Source organism: Strix uralensis, chromosome 4 (genome assembly GCF_047716275.1).
Source record: "Strix uralensis isolate ZFMK-TIS-50842 chromosome 4, bStrUra1, whole genome shotgun sequence".
Taxonomy (NCBI): Eukaryota; Metazoa; Chordata; class Aves; order Strigiformes; family Strigidae; genus Strix; species Strix uralensis.
The window spans coordinates 119,623,212-119,644,305 of NC_133975.1; the positions used below are offsets into that span (position 1 = coordinate 119,623,212).

At 42.9% G+C, this 21,094-nt stretch overlaps 1 protein-coding gene across 7 annotated transcripts in view; it reads left to right on the forward strand.

The window, feature by feature from the left end:
* EVL (Enah/Vasp-like) overlaps positions 1–21,094 on the forward strand; it is a 158,975-nt gene that overhangs the window by 120,894 nt on the left and 16,987 nt on the right. For all 7 annotated transcript variants that reach the window (XM_074868772.1, XM_074868775.1, XM_074868774.1 and 4 more), the window contains exon 4: positions 17,023–17,086. In XM_074868772.1, the coding sequence (XP_074724873.1) occupies positions 17,023–17,086 (64 nt within the window). The remainder of the gene's footprint in view (positions 1–17,022; positions 17,087–21,094) is intronic.

Genomic DNA, 21,094 nt, shown 5'->3' on the forward strand with positions numbered 1-21,094 from the left:
CATTTAGCAGGAGAGGTCCCACTGTAGATGGTAAAACAGAGCCGAACAGGTATTTATTACTCTCAAGGCTCTCTCTGGCACACCCAACAATGAGTCACCAGCAGTAAGCAGAATGATGAGCCAAGATGCGGAGTGATACTCCGTTTTCTAAACCCTCCCTGAATCTACAGGTATTTTGATAGAGTTTATGGTTTAGTCTCTTAGGATTAGACTCATCCCAGCTATATTTACAGGACTGAAAGTCTGGCGTGGCATCTCACCCAGGCTCCTCCTGTAATCAGCAGAGAGACACACCACCAGGGAAGAGTCATCCCTTTCTCAGATTGGCAGTGGTAACTGAGGAGAGTTTTAGGAGACTGGTGACACAACCAGAAGTTTGCAAAACTGAAATATTTTTGAACTGTGCTTGCTAGCCTCTTTACAGTAGCTTGGGTCTCAGGCTTTCTGCATCATAGGAATCATACATCACAGTCTCCCCCGAAATGCCTGTTCTTACTCTCAGGGAACAGAATGCACTTTCTGAACATTTTCAAGGGAATCATAATCAATTTTCAAGTTTAAATTAATTAAAGTTGAGTCCTTCGAGAAGTACCGAATCCATGCCAGCATTTCTTTTATGCCAAATGATCTTAATAGCACTGTAGCGTAGACTTCAAAATTCCCCATCAGTTAAATTAATTGAACTTTTTTGTAGAAGACAATTTAGAAAACAATATATTGTAATATAGGTATGTTACTAGTGACTATTTAATTGTTACCATACTATGGGCTACTGACAGGCAGCAGCTTAAATAACTTGCAAGCAGGGCAACTGTCATCAGAAATTACTTACCAGTCTTCATCTTTCCTGTGCAGCTATTTTGCCCCTAGCAGTACCCTGCAGAGAAAAGATATGTAAAGTGCAAGCATGTTGTTTAAAAATAGTTTAATTTAGTACCACAAACACTGACATGATTTAATCATAGCATATTATTAGAGAATGGCATTAGTACAAGAGGCTCCAACGCAGATAAATTTCTAGTAGCTGTAATCTTTACTTGAGGTCATTGGGGTTTTCTGGGCCTAGTCTGTGAGACTCACATCTGCCTGGAATGCTTCTTGCTCTCTATTTCTTGGCAGAAACTTTCAGTCTTGCATCCTATTTAAAATTGTTTTTAACTGAAAATATATATTAGGGTCTAGTTCTGAAATAGATGCTGTGCCAGGTGGGTCTTCTCACTCCCATGGGTGAGTCTTCGTTCAGGCACCTGAACCTGGGCTGTCCATATAAGAAATGAAAGTTACATGCTGCATTCCTTGGTTGGTCTCACTCCCTTTTGCTGGTATTGCAGACACTGAAATTTGGGAGAGGATTCATCAGCTTGGAGTCCCGGCTCAGTATGGTCTCCGTGCAGGTGGCAAGCAGGTCAAGAGAGACAAAATGTGGAGATGAGCAGGGTGCTTTCTCCCAGGTCTTAGATCTGTTCCATACAATCTTACTCCAACCAGATTTCTAGGGTATGTGGATATGGTGTCTGTAGACTAACAGCCACCCCACAAGCATCATGTACTGGTGAGAAGCACTTCAGCTCTCCTTGGCGCAGTACCCAGGAATCCTTTGGAAGTGATGATGGAAATGAAGGTTGAGAGCAGAGAAAGGCAATATAAAAAGTTAAGCCTGGTTCAGTGTAAGCGGCTTCTACAGGTAGAACATCTGACACAGATCCTCAGTAAAAAGAAACTGGTTTCCATCTTTAGGACTACAGTGATTTGGTCAATGGCATGACGATGGCTTTTTTAATATATTTTATCCAGCTGATGAACTTAAAAGTTCATTGTTCTCCTTCTTGAGTGTTTTACAGAGCTCTTTAGAGTACAGACCTTCTCAAAGTGCCAGTGAATAAAGACACTGGTAATATCATGAAACCAAGCACTCAGTTCATAGCATTATTTCAGTTTTGGCACAGCCTCTGAGTTCTTAGCTGTCTAATGCGCTGTTAAGTGCCTCTCCAAGCATGGATAATAGATATTAGGAATAAAAAAGGAAAGTAACCTTTTCAATTAAGGGCAAAATGTACAGCAAGTAAAAGACACAAGTTGCATCAGCTGCATATTGGCTGCTATGCGCACAGTCTCCAGATATAATCAGTAGGTGCTCAAACAGATAATTAGAATCTTCCTGCAAAAGGCTTCATGTAGGAGAGCCACCTGCCTGCCTGCTACCACTTGCGGGATCAGAACTGTCCTTTATTTTTACTGCTGAGGATTGTGGAATTACAGTTTTCCAACTTCTGTTTTAAAAAGAAGCATTTTTCTAGCACATCTCCTTTCAGAGGACTGCTGCACCAGGTAAGCACTGAGCATCAAGAGTGATTTGCCATCCTTTGCTATAGACTCAGTAGTGATGTATATTTGTGAAAATGCAATTTGCACAATTGATTTTCTGTTGCAAGGATTACAGGAGCAGTTAGTTGAGGGAGTGTTTGCCTTCTAGCCAGCTTGTATTGGTTCATGCTCAAAATAGGGTCAAGGTTGCTTTTTATACAGGAGTAAGAGATGGTCAATTGAATTGTTACTTAAAAACTCTTCAGGTGCACAACATCTGCTAGCGCTGCTCGTTCAGGAAGCCTGCCACAGGTGAGCTGGCCTGTCACCTTTGTGAAGTCAACTAGTAAGAAATTATGAGGTTTCTGGGGGGTTTTATGCCCAGGACCAGGTGCTGCATCTCAGAATATCACTTTTAAGTGACTGGCATACAGCTGGTGGCACATGTACCACATCTTAGGAATCCCAGTACAGGTGTAATAAAAACATTTGGTCACAATCTTTTCAGCCACACCTGAATATTTTTTTTCCAAAGTTACACCAGCACCGATAATGTCCAGCAAGTCATAACTTTGTTTACCCAAAGTAGGAAGCAGAGGTGGTGGCTCACATCATACTCTCTGGGGCAGCTGCTTTCTCAGGTTCTTTAATTACATTTCCTGTGGGCCATGCTGCTATTTCCCACTTTTGAGGGGTCACTTTCTTGCTGATGTGACTGTGGATCCCAGTCTTCATTTCAGAGTGATGGTGGAGCCCCTGAGGAAACCTTGTCTCTGTCCATATGTGCTCTCCTTTGCAGATCACCTAAAGCCATACTGTGCCACCTACTCAGTCACATGGTGGCACTGTGTCTGCTGTCCCACTTTGTGTTTGAGTGAGCTATTTAAAAGTATTACATTAATTTCAGGGTTAAGTGGAGAGAGAAGTAAGCTTACCCACTCACTTGTTTTCCTGGTTGCATGGTAGACTGTCGGCAGGGTGTTTTCTTCGCAGGTGGTAAATCTGCAGAAGGATCTGCAGGAGTTTGTTGATCTCTTATTAGATCAGTCTGAGATTGACTGAGATGCTGTTTGGCCTCGAAGGATATTTTTCAGCTTTTTATTAGTCATGAACATATTTAACCCCTTAGCAACCAAAATCTTAGTGTGTAAGAGATAAGTGTGTAAGACAAGAATAAAGAAAATACTAGGTAGCAGATAGTCTTGGCCAAATAAGTAATTGAAAGAGTTAGATGCATTCTCATGACAGAATGAAGTTGTACATCTTTGGATTTACAGATTCCCTCATTAGTTTGGTATATTGTTTTTAATTGCCTGCATTTGTGTAGTACTGTTTTCTTTTGAAAGAGCAGGTGGTTCCAGTGGTGGTGTGGGATAAGTGAGCACTTCAGAGATCAGAGCTGATCAGAGCTGATATTCTACACCAGCCAGATGCTTCCCTTCATTGTGAGATACAGGAGGAAGCAAAGGAGAACAAAAACGATTTGGAGTGTCCTCAAAGATGAGAGTGCAATGGTTTGAACGTACCTTTTTCTCTAGAAAAACTGGAGTCCTGATGATAAAACATAGTGTAAAATTTTATTATTTTAATGCCAATTTTATTAATCTAAATTTATGTCTGGATTTTTTTAAACCCTCAGGAAGTAATTACATAAGACTGTTGGCATTTATGACTATGGAAACCTGAATTTATGCTCAGGTTTTAGTGTAATATTGCTGATTGCTGATGTGCCTCTAATGGCTTTATAAGCCAGCAAACAGAAAACAATGAGCATATGCAGGTAGAATTCTGACCATCTGGGCATCATAGTGAAAAAGACTATTAACAGAGTTTTTGCTGTCTCAAATATTAATTAGTTAATACTTGTTTTGCTGCATCTCATAGTGGAGCATACCTGAGAGGTATTGATATTGTAGACTTAAAATGGGACATAAATAATTCATAGCAACAAGCATTAGAAAACATATGATAAGCAGCTTTGCTATTAGAATATCTACGTATCACTCAGATGCTCTGAGTATATTTTAGTGTTGTAGGAATCAGGTACAGAGAGCGAGTAACTAGTCAGTTATGCTGAATATGTACTGTTTGAGAAGGATAGGTGTAGCTCTGATATATTGCACAGTAGTTATGGACCTGCCTCCACCTGGGGTTTCACCTGCTGTAACCATAGGAAGAGCCTTATAGTTTTTATTCAGCGTATTCCAGAAATTATATATTAGATAAAAGACTCCCCTGCTAAGTTCAGTCAGTCAAAACATTAATCAGTCTAAATCAGAGTAGTGTCACTGAAGCTATGGAGATACATCCCCTAAACCAGCTATGAGTGTGCCTGAGGAGTACAGGATTGGGCTGTGAGGAGTTCCCAGTAGACAGAATAATGCAAAGGCAAGGAGAAGGGAAAGAAACAGATCAAAGGACTGGTGATAAGGCAAAGATGACAGAAAATGAATATTCTGCGTAGCCTCCTCATAGAAACTGTCCATTAACTTCAACTGGATTGCCTCTGCGAGACCTGCTGTACTTAAATATAGAAGAGGAAAGTGATTAGCAGACAAAGCAGAAAGGGAGAAAAGTGTCGGGATCAGAGGAGATCAGGAATGATGCATGATGAAAAGAACTGAAAGACAGTAGGTAGGGATTTTAAGCCATACATACTTACTCTGAATCCAGCATGTTCACACTTATATTTTTAAACTAGTGTTCAGCATTCATCACTGGTGTAGCCCCTTTGACTTCAGCAGCTATACCACCAGAGAACCTGATCCTGCATGTTCATTTGCAATCATTTTCTCCCCAATACAAGCTAACTTTCTGCTTATTCATGCTTTGCATTTATTGTAATTACTTGCATGGAGGTGAACATATGGTGGTCTGATTGGGACAGGGGGCAGAAAATGCAATTTCTTTCTGACTTTCAAGGTATTATGTGAAAGTCCAGACAATGAAGTCTGGCATTCAGACACCCCGAAGCCTTGTGATAGGCGAGGAAGAGGGTCCAATTAAATATTTAAGTGGCCGGGCCCCCTTTGCTGCTGCAGCGGTGGATAGATTACACCTGGTGAAACCTGGTCTGCAGCGGGGCGGTCGGTAAGTGCTGGGCATGAGGAAGGTGCAGAGAGGAGTGCGCTGAGGAGGCTGCTGCCATACTATGGTCAGCAGGGAATGGATTTGGCACTGCTTCTGCCTCTGCCACTGTGACTGCGTCATCCTGTGCCGAATGTCTTGTAGGTGATGGAAACCTCCCTGCTGCCTTGCACGCCCTGTCCCTTGCATGCCATGCTCCGGCAGGAGACGTCCTGGGAAGGGGGAAGGGATGCTTGCGCTGGGGCGTTTTTACATGGAAATGTTCTGTGCCACCATCCAGTTGTGCTGGGAAGTTGCAGGCAGTTGTAACTCATCGATGGATCATTTGTCTTTCGCTTGCTTTTAATTCTGACAGGTGGGCAGTAGGATGCTAAAATAATATTTGAAAGAAATGACCCATTAGGTTCAGATGATGCTGGCATTAGGACTGTTAAATCAGGAGGAGTCATTACAGTGAGAATATGGGACAATGACTTCTGAATCAACATGTTGGATTGCTTCTGTCTTTACTTTCTAATGAATAACATCTATACTCATGGAATAGAACTGGTTAAAAAAAAAGTTATGAACGACGGCAGCATTATATACCTGCTATAGTTTTATGGATATTTACCTATTATTTTCTCCATAATGACCTGCCTGTGACTGTCAATTCCTGTTAGCTTTTCTGGAAATGAGGATTTGCAGGGTTGTATAGGGTTTGGGCATTAGGCTGAGGAAGATGGGTGGATTTACTATGGACCTTCCTAGTTAGTGGGACTTTTACTTCCCTTAAGCAGAGAGCTTGGCTTTTAGTGTGTGAAAGGGATCAGGTGCTGATTCGAATTTTTTTGTTCATCCATTGAATTTATTAGACTTATGAGTTTATTATCAAGGTGTGCTACCCATTTCTAATGAAGTTTTTTATTGTTTTTTCATAAATCCCTCCACTTAGTTGTGTTTCGTAGAAAAGTCCTCTGCCTTCCAGCACTCTGTCCAGGTACAGGTGCCCATCATAGTTGTCTTACAGCAGTGTTGGGGCTTAAATCTTGATAAAATGGATGTTGACTGGATCTTAAACATTAACTAGATGCAAAGTGTGTATTTATAATGTGGTGTTTGCTATTGTGTACATGTTGCTTCAATGCATGTATGGGGCCCTGCTGATCTCCATGTTGTGGAGAAGACTGCCTTGTGGAGTTTACTGTCTCATTGGAGAGTGAAAAAGGAGGGAAACACTTAAAAACTGAGACTTGCCTTTCAAGGTTATATGTGGTGTTGGGCCAAGAATAGACCATGGTGCTCTAGGTGCCTTGGGTGCTGCACCAGGCTTTACTATGTATATATATTTTTCTGATTTAATGTGTCATAAGTCTTACTGTTAAACAAAACTAGAGAGGATGTTTGAGCAGCTAAGTCTGTAAATACCAGCCAGTTGAACTCCTGTACATGCCAGTGGCTGGGTTCTTTTTCCCTGCGGCTTCAGAGATTTTCAGAGATTCAATCTGTCTCAAAAAAGGATTGAATTCCTGCTTTGTATTTGATGTAAGGAATTGTAAGTATGAAGTGGGTATAAACAGCTATATGCATGTACCGTGCAAATATGCACCTGGTCACACTGAGCTAAAGGAAGATACTCAGTTTATATTTCACGGAACAGATGCGTGGGGCTTGAGACATCAATGGGAAAATGCTTTCTGAGTTCAGTGATGCTCTTACTGCAGAGCATGACGTCGGCATTGCCACAAATTCAGGAAAATATCTTTGTAATATAAGCCATATGTTTAGATGATATGTATTGATTTACATCCTTTGCTTCTTTGGAGCGTCTACTGCCTGGGCTCCAGCATTAACCAGACCCCCATGCAGTGGTGAGGAGGTGACAGCTTCTCATCACGGCCAATGCTCTCGGTTTTAACAAGTGTCTGATGATATTTGGTGTTTTTCTTAAAGCTCTGTTACTGCCTAGAGGCACAAGATTATGAGCTAATCTTAACCTTTATTGAAAATTCTTAAACCTGGATGTGCAGGAAATTGGGCTTGATGCTCAGTCTAAAAAACAATCAAAAAAAGGAAGGAAAAAAAAAAGAACCGAAGTGCTTGTGGGCTTGTTTATTTAATACTAATAATTGTGGGTTTTATTTAATACTTTTTTTAAGCTAGTCTCATGGTCCTGAATTTTATGGATTACTTTTCCATGTGTGGCACTGATTGACATCTTGTCCCATCATCTTCCCTGTACATGTTTATAAAGCCAGCAACATTGGAATCACACCCTTAGAAATCAGCGATGCTTTTTTTCCCTCAAAAAAACCCCAAATCAGAAACTATTCCCATAGCTTTCTGTGCACATACCATTTTTCTCAGAGCCAGAGGCAGTTCCTGTAACAAAAGCAATTGGTCATCAGCTAAGTAGGATGCTTACTTATGATGAAGCTGCCTGCAGAAACAAGGCTGTTTTTCTAAATGCAGCAGAGCCCCTGTGTCAGCCCCTGCCAAGGAGGTGCTGTCAGCCCCCCCCCTGCTCGGTGCTGTGTGGCAGGTGGCTGCCTTATCTGCCCCTACTTCATTAGCGCATAATTGCAAGGTCGCTGAATTAGTTCTTCCTTGCTCAGAGCTCAGCCCAGCAAGCAGGATCCCCCCGGGATGCTCCAGTTCCACCTGTCCCTGCCCTGCACGGAGGTTTCCTGCTCTCCTCTTGCCGGCCGTACTCTCTGATTCTTGGAAAGCCAGTGCTGCGCAGGGTCTGGTCCTGGCCCAACACATTCACTGGGCTCCGCCGCGCTGGGGCCTGCTACAGTTAGCTGTGTAGGCATCGCCTTCTGCTTTGCTGACATCCTGAAGGTCTCGTGCTTGAAGCACTTCCCTGGGAAGTGGGGGACCAAGGTTCAGCCACCTCCCCTGTCCAGGGGGAACTGCAGCTTTCATTTCCCACCTCCCCCCACCCTGACGAGCTCATGCTATTCTAGATCAGTGTGTGGTTTTTTTCTTCCTGTTAGATCTAAGCTGCTGAGAGAAAAATAATTCCCATTTCTCATGCAATTCTTACATTTTATATTAATCAGTTACCGGATAAAATACAGGGAGCCCCAGACCAGACACGTGGACATCTCACCCCTGTTGCATGCCCTAACCATGGGGATGCAGCCGCAGCACCCCAAGCTGTGTTCTGGGGGAGATGCTGACCCCGATAGCCCTGGAGCCATCTCTTTGTGGAAGGCTTCCTGTTTGCACAGTCACCTATGTGTATTTTTAAATTTCTTTTAAAGCTGGTTGTGCTCTTTTGTGTGAGAGGTAACACAAGCTGTACTCCTGTGCTGAGGCACTGACGCTGATAAATGCACCTGAGCCATGTCCTTTACATATTAAATATGATCCCTGCTGTCAGAGTGCAGTTGCTTACTGCAGGAGCTGCTTTAGCACCAATTCATCTTTATTGCATTCAGAAGGAAAAAAATAAGTTTTTCTCCTTCAGCTCAACCAAGACACCAGCACGAAAAATTATCAAAAGCTGTGCCAGTGCCATGATGGATAAACAGACAGGATCAAATAATTGGCATCATATTTTATACAAAATAACTGAATTAACAGCTTTAGCTGTTAAGCACACTGGTTTCATGTTGGTGTGTTCAGTAGCACTTCTGGCGAACTGAAGGTGATTTCTTTCTAACCATCTTGCAGCACTGGATCTCTTCATGGCCCTTCTTTTGGTAACTCCTCTCTGGATCTGGTGTCTTCCATCCTGCTCAGTGCACATGCACAGCCATGTGATTGTGCATGTAGGGACCCCTGCAATTCTGTTTGCTGGTTCCCTAAAAAAAAAATTAAAAAGAGAACTCTGCACAGTGCACACACCTGTACATATGTACTTGCAGGAGATGTGAACTAATGATAGGGTAGGGCACTCCCATGTTAAATACCAGGCCTGTTTTTCCAGCTCTGTCACTGTCCTTAAATCTTATCTACATCAGAAAGTTTCAGCAGTGAATGTTAAATCAGTTTTTAGTTTAAATGAAGAGATGTCATACAGACCCCCTGTGCTCACACCCTTATTTCAGTTTAAGGAGGGCCTGTTTCATGTTAGATCAATCTTACAGGTAAAAGGTAAAAGATAAAAGTAAAAATTGCAGTCTTGGGAATAGCACTTTTAACAGCTTCTAAATTGGGAGTTTCTAAAGTTCAGCGGCAAGTTGGTACCTGGATACACACTGCTCCTTGTCCAGTGTAGTATAAGGTAAAATGAAGTTATTTAGAACACTGCTGGGGATGGTTTTAAGAGGATGTGTTTTACTTTGCGCTGCCACAGACTTGCAGCACTATAGTCGCCAAGGGACAAGGGAGGGAGGTGGAGAAGTTTTCTGGCACAGAGCTGAAAATGCTCATTTCGCTGCACTCTTCTTGCCTTAGGTCAAACCAAAACTAATTTGGTCTGCATCAGAATAAGAGTGCCTTAGGTGACCTTTTGCATAGGTTTAACTGTGTCAGTAGCAAATCTCACCTGTAGGTAAATTGATGCAAACAAATTTTACTTGTGCAGACATGGTCTGAGTGTAATCGAGTCACTTAACTTCTGCCTCAGAGCATTGGTGAAGCTTAATTAAGGCTGATAAGGTTCTTGCAGTTCTCAGAGGAAAAGTTTGGTCCATGTGTAAATAATGCTATAGAAGGAATTTAATGTACTCTGTTATAAATGCCGTGGAGGCACCCAGCCTGTGAACAACAGTCTCTGAAACTCTTTCTGAGTTAATGTTTAATAGGAATGAGGCAAACACTGCCTGAAAGCAGGCTTTGTGGCACTGTACCCAAACCCTCCCTTCGGTGGGCGTGCTCCCTCTCTCTGCCAGGGTGGTTCTGTTTACCATGATTCGAATAATCCAACAGGATCCTGTACGGAGCAGTAGGCACTCTGCTGCATAGTTAACAGCACAACAAAACCCTAATGGCATTAAAGTATTTCAGTCTGAGCTACTAGTGACCCATGGACAAAGCAGCCCCATTTGTCCATCTGTCTGTGCTTTGCTTCAGCCCCTGCATCCCTGCCAGACAGACGCTCCCTGCAGCATGCCTAACGCATGAGCTGTTGCACATCAAATGAGGCATGATCCGCGAAGTCCCAAACCCCCAGCGTGGGAACGCCGCAGCAGCGTGGCAGCACATGTGAGGGGCCTGTGGCTCTGCTCAGCTGCAGCAGTGGGGCACAGCGAGTGGGGTGTTCCCTCTTCCCAGTCCTTTAACTCGACGTGGAAATTTAGGTCTACATGACCTGCCATGTCATCCAATTCTGGTTGTACTAGGTTGGGCCCCAGAAGTAGTGTAGGCACTCTGTTTTATCTGTGTGCTTTATCTAGGCTAATTAGATCGATGCTTTGTCCAGGATAATTGTCTCTACTAATGAGTTTGAGTGCAGTGTCACTAGCCCAGCTGTGTTGCACCTGGTTCCTGTGATGGCTCCCTTGGTGGGTGCTGCCTGGTGGCGTGTGGCCGTGCCAGGACATCTTCGGCACATGCCGTCCCCACTGGGACAGACGGAAGGAACCAAGAGCAGGCTGAGGTCCTCGGGGCAGTGGCAGATGTTGAAAGTGCTGACAGAGTCTCGGCAGCAGCAGCGTGATTGCCCAACTGCATCAAGAGTGCTAAAATTGCAGCCAGGCTGTGAAGGAGGGGAAGATAAGGAGACGCAGATAACTTCACCCCTCCGGCTGGAGCAGGGCTGGAGCCCACTTGATTTCACACCCACATCACAGGGCTGGTCTGCCTGTGGGGTGCTCAGGGGGGGATCAGGCAGCAGCACAGCTGGGAGCAACCCCCGCAACTGTGTGGGGGTGAAGGGGAGAGGTTATGGTGAAGACAGCAAAATTCACTGTCCAGGTGAGTGCCAGCATGGGTGTGCTGGTTGGCCCCAGGGGCTGGCAGCAGCCCCGCCAGGACTCCCTCCCCAGTGCCCTGACACGGGTAACAGTGGCCCAGCTGTACCTGAACAGGGAGGCTGGCATCAGCCTTGGTCAGAAATGCTTTTGACAGCTGTTAATTTTTTTTTTCTGTCAGAAAATGCCGAATTATTTGAGAGATATTTCTGTGGGAAATAAAAGCTGCAGGAACTTGTAATCTGGAATGCTTTCTTCGGGTCAGGATAAGCAAGTATTTATTTCACATTCCCAGGATATAAATGATGACAGGTCAGACCTTGTGCCTGAACCTCGGTCCTGCAATCCAAGTATGTGCTGAAACCATCAGGCAATGAGGGAGAGCTGTCTGCCTCTCACCTCTTTTCCTCCCATAGTCTGCTATGGTTTTTTCCACACAAAATCATCATGTTCTGTTCATATACAGAACAAAAATTTTCAATCTTATGAATTTAAAGCCCAAATATATTTCTTACTCGGCTCTTGATTCTGGACCCTTTCGTTAGCCTACCACATTCATCACACTTGTCCATAAGCACCATGGAGGCCATAGGGATTGCAGAAACCTCACCTGGGGCTGCTTCCAGTGTGCATAATGAAGATCTGTAAGTGGGTTAGACTGGACCTTCTGTATTGAAGCACAAAATCCTGATTGCTTAGGGAAATGGGCCTAGTTTTGCCACTTCATGCAGTCAGTGGTGCTTGCAGTTGTGGCGTAAGTAAAAGAGGAAAAAGAAACGCCGCTGGGGCTGCACCAGAAGGAGAGAAATTATGACATTGCTTCTGCTTGCTCGTGCCTTCCCACCGCAGCTACGCCAGAGTGGAAGCCAGAGCATGAGTTTTCCCTCGGTGACAGTTTGTCCTATTTTGTGACTGGCCATGGGTGTGGGTGAGGACATCTCTGAGCAGTAGCAGGACACAAGGGTGCAGAAGCAACCACCGGCATATGGAAACCGTCACACTCACCACGCAGCAGTGCCCTGTGCCAGGAGTTCCCCATCGCCATCTTTAGGGACAGCTGGGAAAGGGCAGCGTGGGTGCTGGGGCAGCTGAGGAGAAAAAGCAAGCACAGGAAACATTAGTGTGCTCCCAAAATCTGCCTGGAGCTGAATCACAAGATGCTTATATAAAAACGCAGTTAATTATTACAAAGCAAGGAAGCGAGGAAACACAGACATTCACAGCGTATCTCCTGCATTAATTAGTTGCTAAAAATGTAGATCACAACAGCTGTGAAGCTGTGAACAGGACAGTAGCAAAACTGTCTCTCCTGGTTATTGTGCTGAGAAGCCCTCTTCTCTGTGAGGCTGTTCCCAAAGGCTGTCAGGGTTGGAGGCAGCTCACAGGGCAACTCGGGAAGCAAGTCTAAATGAGGATGCCATCACCAAGAGCACTTACTGTTCACGTCTGCTCAGGTCCAAGAAATTTCTAAAAATGTGGAGAGGAGTTAAACCTAGAAACACACTTGAATTTAAAAAACTCAGTCAAACAGGTGTCTGCTCCGTGTGCACCGCAGAGCATACACATACAGAACCAAGCGTAAAAATAATCCCTGCTGTCAGTATCTGTATGAGCTTTGACTGAGCATGCTAAAAGCAAGCTCAAGGACAAGAAAACCAAGAAGCTCCACCATTATGGAGACTGAAGCTGTTTGTAGACCTCAGATCAGGTAGTGGTGTGCTTGAGTCTGCTGAGAAGTCTGGATTGGGAGGGGGCGGAAATCTAGCAGAATTTGTGTGTCTGGCAATGAACAGACCTGAAAGCTTGGGTTGGACTTTTAAGTGTATTGGCCACCGTCAAGCAAAACCTTGATTGCCAAAACAGGGTGCATCTATCCTTTTTCTTTAGGGTTTGCAAATTAAGGTTTCATATTACTGTAGAAAAATGATTGGTTTGAATAAGATCACAAGCAGGATGCCAGAAGGAGTTATTTCTTGTGGTCGTGAGTAACTCAAGCAAAACAACTAGTGCCAAACAGAACCAGTGTTTCCCCACTGGTGGCAAGAAGAGCTGTAACCCCACTGGCAGCAAAAGGTGTGACTGCCCTGAACACCCTGTTATCTCAGGACAACTCCACATACAACTTTCCTCAAACTCTTTTCCAACTACTTCCAATCAGTACAAGCCTCTGCAGGAACACAAAACAGGTATCCCTGTTCCCAAAGGCTGTGATTGACCTCTGCAGCTGGTCTAGGCTTCTCCTCAGGTAGCATTATCTTATCATCTTTTACTCCACTGCTTCTTGTTTTACACATGAGAGAGGACAAGCTACCTAATACAGCTTCATCCTCCTCTTCTGTTTACGCTTGCCTTTTTTCATCTCCCAACTTTGTTAGGGTACTTAACTTCTAAAGCACTTTGAGAAGAAAATTGTTGTAAACAAAACCGATGTGCAGAAGAGGACATATCTTATGATTGGATACAAAGTGAAGACGGTTCACTTCTTTAATGTCTCACTACTGGTCACTAGTAAAATGGAAGAAAAATGAAAAAAATTAATGACATAAAAGAGAGGAATTAGTCATTACTCAGAAAACACTAATTGTTACATGTCTCAAGATATCGGAGAGGGAAATAAGGCATTTTGGGGGCTCTGCAGTTGTGTATCCTGTGCATCTGAAAAGTTGTCTGGCTTTTTAAATTAATGTGGAAATAAAACATCTGCAAATTTGTCACTACTTATGCAAGGAGTTTTTTAATGTCAATTATTTACTGGGTCAGGCCTGAAGTAACTTCCTTCCTTCTGATCTTTTTTCTCTTGTTTTTGTCTGCCAAAAGAGAAGGGCATTTCTATAGAAACTATGAAGAAATCGGCAATTTCAAAACATAATTAGGAGCTTTATGTGCTTCATTTTAAGGACATTTCACACTATGACCAAATAATTATAACAACAAAATGCTGCCAACTGAAACAATCAGCTGGGGTTCTTAATGTAAAAAAAAATTTAGGGACTGTTAATGCATGGAGCTCATCTCTGAATAAGGGAGTGAAATTAAGTTATTTCAGCAAAGTGAGGGAAAAATTTCCAGTAACATTGTCTGAATTGACTTGTTGTCTGCCCTGGGAATATGTCAGGTATTTGCTGTACCACAGACAAGTTTTTTAAAGCCAGTGTTCATTTTGCAACCATGTATTGCAGCCAAAAGCTGTGTATATAGTTTCAAGTGTGGTCTTAATCCTGCAAGCATTCACATACATACCAGAAGATATAAGTAAACTCATTGAATTTACTAGGACTCCTTCGTGCTGAAAATTGAGATGGACTTGTTTGCAGATTCATATGCTCTTTCATTTACCTGCCTGCTATGCAAGATCAACTTAAGAAAGCTCCAGGTATCAAAAGAGGCAACAACCCCAACTTCCAGATGTGTTTTGTACCATTGCCTTAAAAGGATTTCTTTAGGCCACTTTCTAAATTGATTTAGTTGGATTTGTTTGGTTTTAAACCTACACAGCCAGTTGATAACAGTGCCCGCAGGAAAAAGGAGTTGGATTTCTTGTGTGGTGTTGATAGTCTGGTCTTTGATTCCTTCTGCATGTCTAGTATTAGACACACTGGCCACACTGCCTCATTTTTCTGGGCATTTGCCCTCAAGAGAAGATTCGTGCCAAAGTACCATATTAAGATGGCATCATTAGAGCCTCCTATATACTTTGACATGATTTATTGCTAGGGAAGAATTGTTGTTTCTACTGCCTCATCCTCTGGCATTTCTTGTTCACGTTGGCGCCTACTTTTAGTCCTCTTTCCAAGCTGAGTGCTGGGTTCTGTGGGATGCTCTGAGTCTTCATACAAGGGAAGTTTTCTCATGATGAAATCATATGCAGTGATGAGCATGGCTAAGGCTTGCGATGGTGGAATTTGTTACCAGTGAGGAAGGTGTATCTGCTCGTTGAAGTACCTCACAGGTACCTGTATGTGCACAGGAGAACGTGGGTGTTACACCAGAGCCAGGGTCCAAACTGGTGACACTGCTGATTGTGGGGAGCCTGGTGCAGTTCCACAAGTTGGGGATGGGACCTTACCTATCTTCCTACTGTGTTCAAAACAAGTCACTCTGTAACTGCTGCTCAGGAGTAGCTCTGGCCTTCTTTTACATCAGTGGTGAAGATGCACAGTACAAGCATTCATGCAGTAATATGGCATCCTCGTTGCACCTTAAACTCCTTGCACATGAGCCTCCTGCTCTGTGCTTCCCAAATACCTGCTAAGTTCTTTCCTGAGGCTTGCTTCCAAAAGAAACGCGCTCTCCCTCTGCCCTTCATGGTTTCGTGTGATCTTTACAAAATGTGGCATTTCTGTCTAAATAGTTTGTCAAAGGCCTGTGACAAACAATATTAAGTTGTCAGACTTGAGATATTAAAGAAGTGAACTGTCTTCACTTCATACCCAATTACAAGATATTTTTATATGTCAGAGCTTTTGACTTAGTGGTTGTCACTGGCTCCATTTCTGGGATACCCAAAACTGAAATACATGGGCCTGATTTTCAGAAAGTGCTGTGTTCCCTTTCTGCAAATGTTAGACCTTACACATTTCAAAAATATGCACAATTTCACCAGGATCAGTCAACACTCTGGAGTTTCTGACTGTGATGCATTTCTGCCATCTTTCCTCTTTTCACACAGTCATACTTTCTAAATTTGTGTTCAGATGACATTCTGCCTGGCAGAAACATATAAAGAAAATGGAGAGAAATATCCTTAACAATTTGTGAGTGACATATTTGGGTTTGTAAGTGTTTAATTCTGATTTGCTCTTGTTGGATAACTTTTAAAAGGATGAAAATAAGATAAAATAAAACAAGGTAGACATAATTTCCTGCATATAACTGATCTATTTTCTCAGTGCTGTTTATCTGGAAAATTGCTGTTGCATTTAATAGAACTCTTATCTGTTTAATCCAAGTTGAAACCCACCTCGTCAAATCAATGGAACAATCCTCTTTCCACTGAATCCAAGACCACTGTAGCTTATGTTACCAACAATTCATTTTATTTTCAGAATAATTATTTCTTTCTGAAAATGGCATGTAGTGTCAGTGTGCTTGATTGAATGTCCAAGAACAGAGTTTAAATGATCACAGTCAAGAAAGGGGATGTGATCTAAATGGTGACATGCATAGTTGAGTTTTGTTGGTGAATGGCATTGAAAGCTCAGCTTGGTGTGGATCCTGCAGAAGCAGAAGACTGACAGCGTTGTAAAAAGAAAAGCCACCTTTGTAAAAGGATTGTTTAATTTTGCATCTCCTTGCACTTTCTATCAGGTAGCTTCTTGATGCCAGCTTAGCATCAGAGCAGCACTAGCTAGCATTTGTGCTCACAAACTCAGCACTGTGAATTACTATGCAAGCACAGAATAATCTAGAGAGGTTAGATCTGAACCCTGTAGAAGCTGGAAATGCATCCCTGTGCTATGGACTGTCCTGCAGGACATCTTTTGTAAGACTGTGGGTCTTCACCCTTGCCAAGAGATTAGTATGTAGTCTACAGCTACCATGATGCCAAGTTTCTGGACAAATGTGCTCACACATTTAGCCATTGGATTCTCCCAGTGAGACTAAAAAATTACAGGAGGTGATGAGTTGTTGTTGAAAAAATGAGTTAAAAAAAAATAAAGCAAACAGAGGGCAATAATGCTTGAGGTTTTTCTCTTGTGGTAAGATCGAGAAGCAATTAATCTGAGTGGCACTTTAAAAAGTCAGCCACATTTGCTTTCCTAATAGCATTCTTTCATATTTTCTGTAGGTCCAGCTGCCCAGCGCCAGGTCCAGAATGGGCCATCTCCAGATGAGATGGAAGCACAGAGAAGGTAAGTGGAGTTTATCAGTTATGGTAGAGTTTAGTTTGTAACTTAGATGAATGTGCAGTCCTTGCTGACCAATAAACACTGGTCTTTTTACTTGTACCTTATTTAAGCTGATTTTCTGTAATTATTGCTAAGGATTCTGTAATGACTTTTTAAAGGGTGAAGTGAACTGAAGCCCTAGGTAAACTTTTTACTCAAAGGCAAGCGTGTGGCCTGCTGATGTTCAGAGTTAAAGACAAAACATGTTTAAAAGTAATTTGTTGGTTGTATGTTTCTGAAGCACATTAAGAAAGCCTAACCTTACCTGGTTCTGGATCACCTGCTGGCAGTTGACAGTCATATTGCCCAGGGAGCATCTGGTGGACCATATACACCCTCAGTAATAGCTTAGGCCCATTTTGCATATGGCTATTTCTATATCGTATGCCATGCCTTTTATGAATGTTTTGGTCTCAACCAGGATAATAAATGAAAGTGTAAAGTCATAGCCTTCACCTTTACATGTATGTCTAGACTTAGTGCCATTATTACACATGGCCTTTTCTCTAGCCACTGGGAGTGGTCTCCTTGACATCAAAGGGAAGGTGGGCAGGAGAGTCCATCCTCATATGCTTATGTCCATAATCAAATTATGAGGCCCATCTCATTTCAGCTTTGCTGATCCAGCCAAGATCCCAGTAGCAGCAGTATCTTCAGCTTCCTTCACTAAGAATAAGACATACCTGTCCCATTCTGGACAAGGTCTTCTAGTCTGACCGGTAGTCCATGCCGTCAGAGCTGTGATCTGTCTGTCATTGGTGGTGTCCATGCCAGCAGCTCTGCTTATCCAGGCTTGTGCTTCCCTGTTGAAATATAGGCTTGTGCACACAAAATATCACCTTTGTTTCCCATATTGGGAATTTCCCATATTGTATTTCCACTGCTCACTGCAAGTGTGTTTTTCCTACTGTGTGAGAAACACCGCAGAATATTCTGCCATGACATGGGTAGCTGTGAGCTAGTCAACTTCATCAGGAGTGCACTGGAGTACAGAAATCAGCAGGACCTGTTGCTGCTCCAAGTTGGGTGCTGGTATTGTGTAAATAAGGTGTCTGTGTCTGCTTCTGTAATGAGAGGATAATCAGCAAGAGCACAGTTAGCCCTCCAGAGGATGTGGCCCAATGTTTGGTTCAGCTAATAAATGGGTTTGTAAGTATTTTAGTGGAACCAGACCTGCAGGGGCAGTTCATCACCAAAAATGTCGGATGTTGGTCTGACATGACAGGTGCTGAGTGGTGTAACCTGGAAGCAGGCACGGGCCCCCTTTGCAGGATCCAGGGACTGCACTGGCCCTATGGGTTATGTAGCTTAATATCACATGCTCCTGGAGCAGCAGAGATGGATTGTTACGGTATATTGTTTGCATTGATGCTCCAGGGCTACCATTCTGACTGGTGCCTATACAAAATCACATATAGATCATTTAAGACAAGGCCCTTACACAGGCTGTGGTAAGTACTTAGGATTCTCTTTCCCTCTCCAAAAACTGTAAGGAAATTGTAAGGAAACTGGTTCATTGTGCCTTTGTGAATAACTCTGAATGGCCTGAGATTTAGTAGGGATTTACATATGACCATTAAATGGGTCAGCAGGGAATGATATTTCACTCGAGATTTGTAAGATTTACTTTGGGATAGCAGAGCTATCATAAAGGTCAGAGGAGAGCTCCTGCTCATCCAGAGGCATGGGGTATGCCACCTGTCCCCACTGCCTGGCTGAAAGACCTGATCCAGCTCTTCATTTAACCCGTGGAAATCACTGATTCTTTAGACCATATGTAACAGCCCTCAAATTTAGGTGTCTGGTCTGTACATTTAAAGTGTGAGCCGCCTAACTACCTTAGAAAAAAATTTTATTTTTTTTTTCTGTTTAGAGATAGTAAAAGCCTTTTGGGTAGGTATTATTTGACTGCTATAGGGCACATGGTTCTGGGAAAGCTTCTTTTGCTCCACTGGACTGGAATAAGCTATAGCAGTAGATGCATTTAGATATTACTGCATCTGCACTAGAGGATTTTCAGCTTTAATTATGCTGATGCATTCTTTAAGTGTAGAACAGACCTAATTTTAGGCCTAGCTTTTTTTGGACAAGCAGGCAAGGAAATAAAGTTATGGTAACTACCCTGCAAATGTGTCTGTTTAAAAGGTTTTTTAGAGATCTTTATACAATGTTAAAAAAAATATTTTTAAGTCAGAGAGTATAATTTGTCCCTTCTTGTTCTTTACTCCTTGCATACTCCTTAAGCAGCCTTGTGCCAGTCTCAGTCTTTATTTAGTTCCACTGGAATATATTTGGCTTCCTAAGAGTGTAAGAACTTCTCCTTTTAGCACGTGTGGGAGAGTGTACTTGGCACATATAAAGTGCTTCTGCCCAAGGGCAGACAGGGCTGGCATGCACCCCAACAATTTCAAATGGCTGCAGATGACCCTTATTCTGGGGAGCAGCCTGGCACCTGTATCTGCTCCGCAGCGACTCTAACAACATGGAGACGTCTTACCCCTATTCTTTATTGGTCTATCAGGCTGGAGTTTTCCAAGTCTGTCCTCCAGATAAACCTAGACTTTCCCCCAGGTTTAATGAAGAAAATATATGTGTCAAGTCGTTTGTCATCATCAAATTTTGCTAATAAATGCTAAGCTATTGTAGGGGACAGTGTGCTTAGGAAATTCTTAGTACATGTGTTTACAATTGAAATTTTAGCAGTGCAAATGATGCTTTTGCATATGCACTCACCCTGTAACTATCAAATAAGAGTCAGGGTATGTATTGAAGAAAAGATTTCTATTTATTTGGTTTAAATCGTCATAGCTTAAATGAAACCAGTTGAATCAGCCAACTAAGACTGTTCCTCAAAACTGTTTCCCCTTTGCACATACAATAATTTTCTCAGATGCCTGTAATAGATTTCCAGAAATTGCCTGTGTTCAATGGATTGCATGTCCTGAACATAAAACCAGTTTAGGATTGATCCCTCCACAGCAAAATTGTGGATTTTCTCTTCCCATCTTTTGAATTAGAATTGAAATATGGGAATTTTTTTTGCAAATTATGACATTCTTTTTTTCCTACGTAATGTAACTTTATTTTTCTGGACTTTTTTCCTTAAAAAAAGCTTCTATTGGTATGTAAATAAGATAGAATTAGTTAAAATTAGGGAAGGTACAAGTGGAAATGTACCAGGGAGGTCTCTCTAAAATATTACGTGAGGAGTCAAAATAGGAGCGTTGCTTAGAGTTAATCTCGCCTTATTGTACAGACCATGAAGTAAAGCTGTTGCAGAAAAAAGAGACTTCTATGCGGTTAAGACTGGCCTAAACATACATGGAAGAAATTCAAGGCAAACTTGGCCTAGAAACCATGGAGGAAAATTATAATAAACCTTATTACCAAGTGCTTCAGTAAGGTACTCTCCGAGTTGTGTTTTAGTATTGCACATGGCAAAAAGCCTGGCAAATATTCTAGTTTTTAGCTATCAATCTTTTTAATGAGAGAAATGCCAGGGAGGGTTTGTGGCAGGGCTGTGACAGTTCTTTCTGCAGCAGTGTTACAGCGTGCGAGAGAAGACCTCTGCTGATGGGCCCTGGGAACTGCACATCTCTGGGAAGCAGAGCCCGGGAAGAGGCTTGGCAGTGTGTTTCCCTGTGGGACACCAGGCCTGGGTAGCGCGGGAGGTAGCAGCTCCTGGGGGGAAAGGTGCCAAAAAATCAGCAGTGCGGTGTTGTGATGAGCATGGTTGGAGGGAGCGCGGTGGTGGCGGGCGCCGTGGGCAGGCTGTGCTGGGCGGGGGGTGCCAGGCTGGCAGCCAGGCTGCCCAGTGCCCACAGAGGGCTTGGCTGTGCAGCTGGACAAAACAGGTTTTGTACAGGCAGCATCTAGACACAGATCAAGCTTCGTTATATTTTCATTCTAACTACAAGTCCTTTGATCATTAAAAGACTCAGGACTGTGTATGCAAGACACCCCTTACTCTTT